The 11,330-nt window shown below is 55.9% G+C and overlaps 1 protein-coding gene across 2 annotated transcripts in view; it reads left to right on the forward strand.

Moving 5' to 3' along the window:
• MELTF (melanotransferrin) overlaps window positions 1-9,316 on the forward strand; it is a 28,238-nt gene extending 18,922 nt beyond the window's left edge. For both annotated transcript variants that reach the window (XM_005601898.3, XM_070242723.1), the window contains exons 11-16: window positions 432-626; window positions 1,614-1,770; window positions 1,860-1,927; window positions 3,811-3,998; window positions 6,421-6,619; window positions 7,129-9,316. In XM_005601898.3, coding sequence (XP_005601955.3) covers window positions 432-626; window positions 1,614-1,770; window positions 1,860-1,927; window positions 3,811-3,998; window positions 6,421-6,619; window positions 7,129-7,211 — 890 coding nt within the window. In that variant the 3' untranslated portion in view covers window positions 7,212-9,316. The remainder of the gene's footprint in view (window positions 1-431; window positions 627-1,613; window positions 1,771-1,859; window positions 1,928-3,810; window positions 3,999-6,420; window positions 6,620-7,128) is intronic.
• The last annotated feature ends 2,014 nt before the right edge of the window (window positions 9,317-11,330 follow it).

Raw genomic sequence — 11,330 nt, forward strand, 5'->3', positions numbered from 1 at the left:
CAGGTCCCTTCCACTTGGTTGTGAAAACTCTCTCGGCTTAGGGAAAAGGCTTCTGCAGCCTCAGCTGGGCCTCTGCCTTGCTCCCAGGAGTGAGAAAAATACCACCTGGGTGCAAGGAAAGAAAGAAACCCCTCTGGGTGAGGACTGTTTGGGAAGCAAAGAGGACAGAACTCTGCATGGGCTGCTTCTCAGCGATGGGGGACAAGCAGGGGTCCCACTGCCAAACACCCACCCGGCCCAGGGCCTGGGCACACCCAAGCCTGTGCAGCCAGGTCCTGGAGGCTGGGGGGCCTCAGCTCTGGGGTGGAGAGCAACGGGAGGGAATGGGTTTGAGGGATGAAGGGTCCTCATGGGGATTTGCCCCTGGCTCTTGCCGGGCTGAGGCCAAGAAGCACAGAAGCGGGCCCTCACTGGTGTCCATGTCCCCCCAGCGGAGGACAGGAGCAACTCATACTTCGTGGTGGCCGTGGTGAAGCGGAACAGCTCCTACGCCTTCACTGTGGACGAGCTGCGGGGCAAGCGCTCCTGCCACCCGGGCTTCGGCAGCCCTGCTGGCTGGGACATCCCCGTGGGCGCCCTCGTGCAGAGGGGCTTCATCCGGCCCAAGGACTGCGACGTCCTCACAGGTACCACCCTCCGCGGGGACACAGACGTGCAAACTCTCCGTTGGGGTTGGCTGGGGTCAGGGGCCCGCTCTGAGGGTCGGGGGGTCCTCTCCCAGCAGAACCCCACAGAAGGCAGCCCCGGAGAGATTTCCTCTTCCTCCTGGACGAGCCCCTTGCTCCTGGGGAGTTGGGGAAATATTCTTGGCGGCACCCGTGACAGTCAGGGGTGTCTAGGGTTCTGTGGAGGGTGCCATGGTGCCCCTACCCACTTACTCACCAGAGTGGATCTAGCTCCAGTGGGCATGGGGAGTGGGGTGTGTGATGGGCTCTGGGCCTGGCTGTGTCACCGTCCAGTGTTGGGGCTGTCCCCATCCCCCAGCAGCCCCTGGGCATCTGGAGGACCTTGTTGGAAAGTGGCCAGCCATCTGTATAAGTGCTGAAGAAGACACATTCACCAAGCACCCACCATATGCCATACGCGGGCCCTCCTTGTGTGTTAAATCGTGCACATTCATGGTGAAAGGAAGGCAGTGGGAAGCTGGCGAGATGCTGGAGCTGACTGTGCACACACCTCTGTCCTGCCTGGCACCTCAGGAAAAATAGCACGTTTTTTTTTCTAACCACCTACACAAGCGCACAGAAGGTGTTAGGGCTGGCTGCTCCCACTCCCAGACAGCTGGGCAGGTGCTCTGACTGGAACAGAATCGCTTATGAGGTAGTGAGTTCCTCGTCCCTGAGGGAGTCCAAGGGAAGGGTGGGTGACCACTTGCCAGAGGTTGTCTCTGGGGTTCCTGTATCTAGACAACCTCCGCATTCCCCCCCCATCCCTGCAATTCTCAAGGAGGAGACGTGCGACCCTGAGCTGGGTGGGCAGTGGGCAGATGGGTGCCCCTGAGCCACGGCCCAGGCAAGGCGGGCAGATCTGTGGGGGAGCGGCCCAGCCACCTCCTCCCTGGCCACCCTTTCTGCCGCCGGCGCCTCAGTACAGCCCTTCCCCTTCCGCCGCAGCGGTGAGCCAGTTCTTCAGCGCCAGCTGCGTGCCGGTGAACAACCCCAAGAGCTACCCGGCCTCGCTGTGCGCGCTCTGCGTGGGGGACGAGCGCGGCCGCAACAAGTGCGTGGGCAACAGCCAGGAGAGGTACTACGGCTACAGCGGCGCCTTCAGGTACCCTGGTGGGCCCGGCGGGTGGGCCTGGGGCCGGCACAGAGGCGGGGACCCTCCTGCCCACACCCACCATGGCCTCTGTGTGGCAGGTGCCTAGTTGAGGATGCTGGGGACGTCGCCTTCGTGAAGCACACGACCATCTTCGACAACACGAATGGTACACTGTGGGGGGCTGGGGCCAGAGCAGGGCCAGATTCTGGGGGCGCTGTTCCCCATCTCCGACATGATCCCGGCACTGGGCGTTGCTGGCATCCGGGGTCGACAGGTAGCCGGGAAAGACTGAGTCTAGAAGGCGCTGCCCCTTGGGGACCCTGGGGGCCCCACGGGCCTCACGCTAAGAACAGACTTCAGGCCACGTGTCCAGGGTGCAGGACACGTGGCAGTCTTCACTGGCCTGGGATCTAACTCCTCATTCCATGGCAGTGGTCGAAACTCAATCTCAGTCAATTTGGAGAGACCCCTTCTGGGGTGTTTTATGTAGTCCTAAGCTATGGGGGTGGGGGTGGCAGGGCCTGTCCCCACAGGGTCATCGGTTCACATCAGCATCTGGTCTTTGGTCCTGACAGGTCACCGTGTGCAGGGAAATCACTGCACAGCCCCTAAGCCGGGGGAGGCAGGGCACATCCCTGTCCACATCACACGGGCAGTTCTTCTCTGGAGTCACCATCCCGGGCTCCACCTGGGAAAAAGAGCCTAGCAACTCTGTGCTCCAGGACCCCCTAAGCCCTCACCTGGGGTCCCAGCAGGGCCCAGGGCCCTTTAGTGGGCGTCCATTCCATCCCCCTCCTGCTCTCCCTGGCCAGGGAATCCGTCCGTTTCAAAGACTGCAGGCTGTCTTCCTCCAGCACCTATAGCTGGTACTTTCTGTATCCCCGGCCTACACCCGGGCTCTGACACCCCAAACGCAGGAGGCTCCATCTTCTCTCCTCTGTGCTAACACGTCTCTTCCCAGAAACTCTGCGGAAAGGCCTATTAGAGTGTGTGGCCCAAAGCAGAGGAGGGGATTGACAAAGGGAGAGCATGACAGGCAGGGGTAAAACATCAGTTGGTGTTTCAGAGTTCAGACCTCACCCTGCCTGTGAAGGTCACCGAGGCTGTAGACCCGTTACGCCAACAGAGCTGGGAAGGGTTCCAGGCCTGATACCACAACCCATCTCCCCTGCCAACCTCCCACCAACACTCAGGATCATCCCCCAGAAGGAGGGAGCTGTGTTCTCCCGCAGGAGCCCAGGAGCCCTGCCTGGTCCCAGCCCCATGCCCTTGGTGGTCCTGCAGTGGGGCTGGGGAAGAGGGCAAGGCCCAGGAGGCCCTTCTGAGATTCATCTGCAGCGAGACATGCACCTCCCACAGCCACTCATTTCCCTTTATTTTTATCTCTACTCCTGGGTCCCCCTGGAGTTCCTGCTGGAAGTGGGAAGAGAGTGGATACTAAGTGAATACATGAAGACAGAAAAATAATGCGGCTCCCAAGGGCCGTGTTTCTCAGGAAGCCCTTGGACCAACTACCTGCTTCAGAACCACTGGGTTGCTGGTTTAAAATGCAGATTCCTGGGCCCCACTCAAACCTACCAAAGGAGATTCTTTGCAAGCAGGGGCCTTTGAAACTGCTTCTTACAAATCAACACGTGCTGTTATACCCCCTCCAGTTTGAGAACTTCACCCGTTAGGAGAGGAGGTCAACCACCACCTTCAGGAGCCCGTCCCACCCCCAGGCCCAAGACCTGTAACACACAGATGGTGTTCTCTGCCTGGGGGTGATTAAGAGCCTCAGTTTCTTCACCTGTAAAATGGGGTTGATCCGTGGGTTACTTCCGTGAGGACTGAGCACATAGTAGGTGCCCCCTGTTCCCTGCTAATGGGAGCTTCTGCCAGCGTTATTAGCCCGGCTGGGTTCTCTCCCTGGTAATAGAGCAGAGCATTGGAAAATGGAGGGGCTGGGGAGCTGGCCAGATCTCACCACCTCTCCCCAGTCAAGAATTCGGGGATCCAGGAGAGCAGCCTCTATTCCTCCCTTCCTCTCCCTCTGCTCTGTCCTCTCAGGCCACAATTCTGAGCCCTGGGCTGCTGAGCTCAGGTCTGAGGACTATGAGCTGCTGTGTCCCAACGGGGCCCGGGCCGAGGTGTCCCAGTTTGCCGCCTGCAACCTGGCACAGATGCCATCCCATGCCGTCATGGTCCGGCCAGACACCAACATTTTCACCGTGTACGGACTACTGGACAAGGCCCAGGTGAGCCAGGGCAGGGCTGCATCACTGGGGGGCAGGCGACAGAGGTGAGCCAAGCCCCCCCACCCAGAGATGCCTCAGTCTACCTGGAGCAGACCTCAGGAGACTCTGAGGAAGCCTGGGGGAAAATTCTGTGATTTTCCCTTAGTAAGGACATCCCTCCAACCACTATCCCCTCTGTGTCCTGCATTGTTAACTTTCCCTTCCCAGCTGGACCATTCTCGCCAGCCTACAAACCTGCTATTCTCTCTATCATCTTTTAAAAACAAATGAACCTTTTCTTAGTATCGCACCGTCTGGTAGCCATAATCCCACTCTCATTTATAGCAAAACTCCTTCAAACAGTCATCTCTACTCTGGAGTCACCAATTCCTCTCCTTCTGGTCTCTCTTAAGGTTGGTGACTACTCTAGACTGGCCCCCACCAGGGCTCTGAAACTTGCCTGGTCAAGGTCACAGTGACCCTTGTTGCTAACTGCAGTGGCTGTTTCTCAGTCCGCATCTACCTGACCTCTCAGCAGCCCTGGCCTCAGCTCTCTCCTCCTGGAAACACTGTCCTCTTTGGGCCCACACCTGCCTGGCTCTCCTACCTCTCTGGCCACTCCTTCCAGCCTCCTTTGCTGGTTCCTCCTCATTTCCCCAGTCTGTAACGGCTAGAGTTACAGGGTTACCGCTGGGTTACCCCAGGGTTCCATCCTAACCCCTCTTGTCAGTCTGCACCTACACTCCACTGGTCTCATCTAGTCCTGTGTCATTAACTACCACCTATGCACTGATGGCTACTCAATTTACATCTTCAGCCCTGCTTCCATCCCACGCTTTAGTCTCCAACTTGCATCTCTAACAACTGGCCACTTTACATATTGACTGGTATGTCTTTTTTTTTTTTCCTGAGGAAGATTGGCCCTGAGCTAACATCTGTTGTCAATCTTCCTCTTTTTGCTGAGGAAGATTCGCCCTGAGATAACATTGTACCAGTCTTCCTCTATTTTGTATGTGGGTCGCCACCACAGCAGGGCTGCTGATGAATGGTGTAGGTCTGCACCCAGGAACTAAACCCAGGTTGCCGAAGCAGAGTGCACTGAACTTAACCTCGAGGCCACAGGGTGGGCCTCTCACCTGGAATTTCTGACAGGCATCTCAAACTGAATGAAGCCAAAGCTGGACTCCTCTTCTTCCCTCAGTCTTCCCTACTTCTGTGAATAGCAACTTCAGCCTTTCTATTTCCTCAGGAGTCATCTCTGACTCCTGTCTTCCTCTCGTGCGCTATATCCAATCTATCAGCAAATCCTGTTGGCCATGTTTTCAAAAGACGTCTAGAATTTGAACCCAGTCTGTCTGACAAGAGAGCCCCTGGTTCCTAATCCTCTCCCCTGCCTCCCACAGCCCTACTGATTTAGGCTGAAATTGCCCCCCTCCACCTGTAAGCACCACAGAGTTGCAGAGCCAGTCAGCTCTCAAGGCCGGTTCCTAAACTTTGGTATGCCCTATGCTTTCAGCTTCCCCATGGAGTCCCTCCGACTCAGGAGTTGTTTACTCTGGGTTCCTGGGCTTCTCTGGGAAGTTCCTAAACCTTCAGAGGTGACATGAGGGAAGAACCCTGTGTGGATGTGTCCTTTTCTGGAGAGAAGGCTGATAGCTTTCATCAGATCCTCGTGAGGATTGTGAGTCCCCCCAGAAGGACTGATAGCCACTTTACTCCTTCTCTTCCTCTGGATCAGTATTTAAAGCCTGACACAGGCATTTGTCCACGTTCCCCTCATGTCCTTTATTTGTGTCTGTATTTATAATTTCTTGTACCACTTCTGCTCTTTTTACTGGATCTTTCAGGGCTGTGGCCAAACACACTCGGTCTGAGGATTCCCAGCAGGGAAGAGAGTGGCTCCTGCCAGGATCTCTAGGGCGCTAGGAGGGTGGGCTGGTGACGGATATTCAACTCACCTATTGCTTTCTTAGGACCGCTGACACAATGTTAGGACGGGTGACACAACGAAAGGCCCTCTCTTTGCAACCATTTTGGTTTGTGGGAAAGGACACCCATAAGACAGAGAGAGTAAGCATTGTAGCAAAGCTTGAGAAATGCTGAGCAGGCCTAGCAAAGCACGCAGTGCTCTCATCCGCATCCTCTCTCCTTTCTGGGTCTGTCTTCCTGTAAATCTCACGCTTCCGTTCTATATCCAAGAACTGGTTTGGTGTGAGGTTTCTGAGTGACTTTCTTACGATGGTGGCTATCGTCATATCTTACCCCAAATCCCCCTTGATGACCGAGGTCCATGAGTTGTCAAGCTTACGATTTCAAATCAGAGTCTTGGCACCCTGAAATTCTCGCTCTTCAGTCCACCATATGTAAAGCAATTAATAGCAAGCGGCACCTGGCGACCATTTGTGAGCCGGGATGAAAAGCAGGTCCGCTGTGGTGCTTTCAGGACCTGTTTGGAGATGACCACAATAAGAATGGGTTCAAAATGTTCGACTCCTCCAACTACCACGGCCAAGACCTGCTTTTCAAGGATGCCACGATCCGGGCGGTGCCTGTCGGGGAGAAGACCACGTACCTCGACTGGCTGGGCCAGGACTACGTGGCGGCTCTGGAAGGGATGCTCTCTCAGCAGTGCTCAAATGCAGGTAGGGCACGTGAGAAAGCCCTGGACAGGCGGGTCCACACCCCCAGAGGAAGAGCGGGCACATTCCCCGGGCATCATTCTGAGCCTTTCACCCAAAAACCTGGAGTGAACTGAAGGGCGGGCGCTCTGGGTCGTTACAAGCCATCAAGGTGAAGCGTCCCGGGAGGGTCTGAGTGGGAAGGCTGCAGACAATTATAGCGGAAACACTGGCTGTGTGAGCCAGACAGACCTGAATAATGCATATAAATGCCGCAAGTAATCGCCCAGAGAGGATTGAGGCAACTACATGAATATACATGTAGTGTAATTTTGAAAGGAATGAATATGTAAAGAAACCAGGGGAAAGACAAATTGTAAAAGGGTAGAAAGAGGGAGCCGAGAGTGAGTTAGGGAGGCAAAAATGCACTCCATCAGGTCCTGCACTGAGTGCCAGCGGCCACCATCCGGCTCTCGGCTCTCCCTCGGTGCTGTGGTGTTTGGAGCCTTAACTACCTGTGTTTAATCCCTCAGCGGTCCCTGCCTCGGGGGTCTCCCTGCTCCTGCTGCTGCTCCTGCTGTCCCTCAGCACCGGCCTCCTCCGGCCCTCCCTCTGAAGCCGCTCTGGGCAAGCCTCGCCCTCCCTTGGAATGGAAACCTGTTCAGAAAGCCCTATAAATAAGGCCGTTCTCCTCGGTAAATGGTAAATCCGGTTATCACTGCTCAGAGGGGAATATGTGATGGGAGAGGAGCTGTGAGAAACCACAGAGCTCCTTGGAGCTGCCTTCCAACCCTGAAGCTGCCGTGATTGCTTCAAAGTGGAATAAAGACGAATGTTAAAGAAAAGTCTCCAGTTGGATGCGAGCAGGTCTCTCCTGCTGGAACCCAGCCTCTGCCTCCCAGGCACCACCTGTCCCTCTGTTACCTGAGGCTGTGTGCTGGCCAGCCTCCCAGTCGCGCCCCACCCACAGGCTGGCACGGCCCGCTTCCCTGCAAATCTGCAGGCTCCCACCACATGGATCCTCACCAGGCTTGACTTTGGAAAAGACCGTTACCAAGGAAACAGGCTGAGCCCGGGCTTCCCACACGGACCTCTCTGCTGGAGTTCGCCCTGCCAAGCCACCCAGGGGTGCCTGGTGAGATGACAGGGCCTGCCGGCCCCTCCCTGGCTGGTTCCCACTTCCCCCTCTGAAGAATAGACACTGCACCCAGCACCTCCCATTGGCCCCCGCTCCGTCTGTCCTCTAGGCTCCACGTTCCAGCCTCCCTCCCCAGGACACTGTCTCTGCCACCAAGGCGTCATCAGACGAAGCTACAACCAGGCCCTCCAAGGAGGCCTCCAAGGAGGCGAAGCTGCTGGACACATAGCCCTTTGTCCTTGTCTCCTGTGGCTTGGCATGGCCCAGACCCTTGGAGACCTGATTATGCTGGGCTGGGGATGGCAGGGAACCCAGGGCTGGACCATACACATGAAACCCTCAAGGGGGCCTCAGACAAAGGAAACACTGCTCAGCAAGAATTTTTACTAGGTTGGGGGCTTGATGCAGGGTTGGGGGTCTAAAATCCTGCCTGAACCCCTGTCTGCTGTAAGGAGGCCACAGAACTAGACATTCTCTGTGTGCCCTGCCTCGTGGGGGGTTCGGCCGTGCCAGGCTCTGTCCTGGGGTTGAGCCCCATCAGCAAGAGCCCCCACTCGTGAGTTCCCTCCTCTTGGGCTCCATCTCAGATCCCCCCCTTCTCCTACCCCAGGGTGAGGCCCACTGCCTCAGCTCCACCTCGACATGCAGCAGCAGCAACTGCCTCCAGACTGAAGGGCTCAGCCTCCGGATTTCCCAGGAGCTCCAGGCCCTGGAGTAGGAGGTGGCCCGGGCCTCTGAGGCAGCAGGAGGCCCTCTGAAGAGCTGGGAAGGGCGCGATGCCGTTCTCTGCGTCAGAGGAGCCACAGGCCTGGCTTAGGGACTGAGGGAGCTCCCTGCACTGACTGGGCCCTCAGGCCACTCGCTCCAGAGGAAGGGTCCCTCCCTCCCATGGCTGCAGGTCAGCGGAAAGTGCCTGGAGAAGGTCTTCTCTCTCCCCCATTATTGCCAGGGTTGTCTGAGGAGCCAGAAAAAGTTTCCAGAACTGCCAGCTCTTCCTCTAAATTTTGCTCCCTGAAAAAAAGTAAAAAAGAAAGGGAAGAAATGGGAGCAAGCCACCCTCGGCAGCAGCCTGGGAGCCGCGTGGGCCTGGAGCTATTTGCATCTCAGTCTGCGGGGGCCTCGGGGACACTGATGACAGGCCGGTGCTCGGTGCTTCGCCCCCACCTGTGGGCGTTGGGACGAATCCCTTCCATCTCTCAGCAGCGAAGGAGGCCCCTGGCAGCATGCTGGCTGCAGTCACACTGTCCTGAAGAGTCCTGGTGACCATGCCGGGGCAAGCCCCCAGCCCACTGTGAGGGGCCAGAAGGAGCCGGCCTCTGCTACCAGAAATGATTCTTTCTCTGACCTGATGATTGTTTGATTTTCTTTTTTAAGGGAGATTTGTGCAGTGAGAAGTGTATTTCTGGGTGACCCTGAGCCAGTGTGCTGCCCAAGGTGTGACACCTGCATTGTGAGCCTACTGAAGGTGTGACCTGCGTGAATGCTGTGTGACATTTGATTGTCAAGTGACAGCAGGGGGCCACCGCTGTCTTAGTGCTAATAAAAGATGTCGGTTTGTTTTTAAATAAAGCTAAACAACCCTGCGTCTTCTGAGGCTTGGATTCTGAGAGAAACTTTCTGCAGCTGATTGGTTTTTTCTTCTCAGGTGGTCAGAGGCCTCCATGCCCCAGGCCATTCCCCCGCCCACCCAGATGGCAGAGTCCACTCAGAGCCCTGTTCCCTGAGAGCAAGAGTCAGGGACAGTCTGGGCCTCCAGCCAGTGAGGCCCCCAACTCCCCTTTCCAACCTGGACTGGTTGTCTGGCCCCTGCAGGGCGTCGGCCATGCCATCACATCCCAGCTGCCTCCATCCCTTTGGCCTCTTGGGTGTCCATTCCTCTGAGGACCGGGTACAGAGGAGGATGCAAACTTCTCCACTGACCCCTGCCCTGTGTCTCCAAAATAAGCCACCCCCACATGTTTTTTTTGGCAAGTTGGCTGCTAACTCAACAGAGGAAGTAAGGGGAGGGTCAGATCTCAGACAGCTCTCACAGCGGGCGCTGTCTGGCGGTACTGAAGTGTGATGGACTGCGCTGCTCCAGGTCAGAGTCCTGCTCTCGCTCGGGAGTGGAAGTTCTCCATGCTCCCGTCTCCCAGGGCACCTGCCCTTCACTCTGCCCCCAGGCCACCCTCCCTCCCTCACTGCGGCCATCTCACAGAGCTGGTCTCGCCACTGCACACAGGCCGTCAATCACATCAACCACGCAGCCAGTCTGTGAGCCAAGCAGCCCCCCAAACTAGTTTAGGTGACATTTGTTTTAGATGATATTTGGCATTCGTTGAGCAAGTATTAATTGATACCTACTGTTAGTACCCCTAGACCTGGGCAAGAGGGACCCTCGTCCTGTGTTGGGTTTAGAACAGTGCTTTTCAAACCTCAATGTGGCACATGAATCCTCTGGAGATCTTGTCAGAACGCCGATTCCGATTCGGTGGGTCTGGAGCGAGGCTGAGCATCTGCTGTTCTAACCAGCTCCCAGGGGGTGCCCGTGCTGCTGGTCCGGGGACCACATTTTGAGAAGCAAGCCCTCAGAGGCCTCTACTGGAGCCCTCCTCTGCCCACACCCCACCCACAGCCAGAAGAGTCCTGGGGAAAAGGGATGTGTTCACCCAGAGCCCACAGCCACTCTTTTAGAACATGTTCCAGATACCCAGGATCCTGGAATTCTTATCCTAAACAGTCCTGAGCCGGCTTCCAGGGTTGGACAGCCCTCTTCAGGTCCTGCTTCCCAAGTGTGGTCGGAGGTGGCTGTTTGCAGGAGGTGCAGGAGGAGCTTGATGAACAGCCTTCAGGGTCCCTCAAAGTATGGGATGAGCCTGGATGGGAGGAGAAGGGGGTGCTATGAAGTGGGAACCTGTTCTCTCTGCACCTCGTTTTCCAGTCTGCCAAGTCTTCATAAAGGCTTATTTGTCAAAGCAGGAGGACAGGACACATTTTATTTAAGTTTTTGAGCTTGATTTGTAATTTAAATTTGCGGCCACATGGTAGGTGGGCTTCCATTGGTACTCTTGTCCTGGGCCCCACAAATGGTTATGTTGAGCCAGCTGTGTGCACAGCTGTCCAGCTATGACAGTGTTCTTCTCAGGCCTCTGGAAAGCACAAAGAAGTAAGTTTAAGGCCCACTACCCCTGCCCTTGGTCTCATTTGGAGAGGCCACTAAGCTGGTGTGATGGAAGCAGGGACAGAGAGAGGTGAGTGACACCCCAAAAAGGACATGCAGGTCGTCCTGGCCTGCACAGCACATCCCAGACCAGGCATCATCCCCAGCTTCAGACTCTTCCCCAGGGCTTTCTTTACATGAGGATAGATTCCTTAGAACCACATTCTTATAAAAGATTCATGCGATAGATATAAATGCTACAATTTTTTTAAAAGGTATCTTAATTTGGTAAAAAAACTAGATCCCTCACCTGGGATTCAGGAAACTTGAATTCTAGTTTCACTTTTGCTATTCACCTCGGGCAAATACTTTTTCCCATTCCAGTCTCAGTCCCAAAGCTATGAAGTGGAAACTTGGATGGTCCTCAGTGGTTTTTAGCTCCAACAGTTATTCTTAGA

Source organism: Equus caballus, chromosome 19 (assembly GCF_041296265.1).
Source record: "Equus caballus isolate H_3958 breed thoroughbred chromosome 19, TB-T2T, whole genome shotgun sequence".
Taxonomy (NCBI): Eukaryota; Metazoa; Chordata; class Mammalia; order Perissodactyla; family Equidae; genus Equus; species Equus caballus.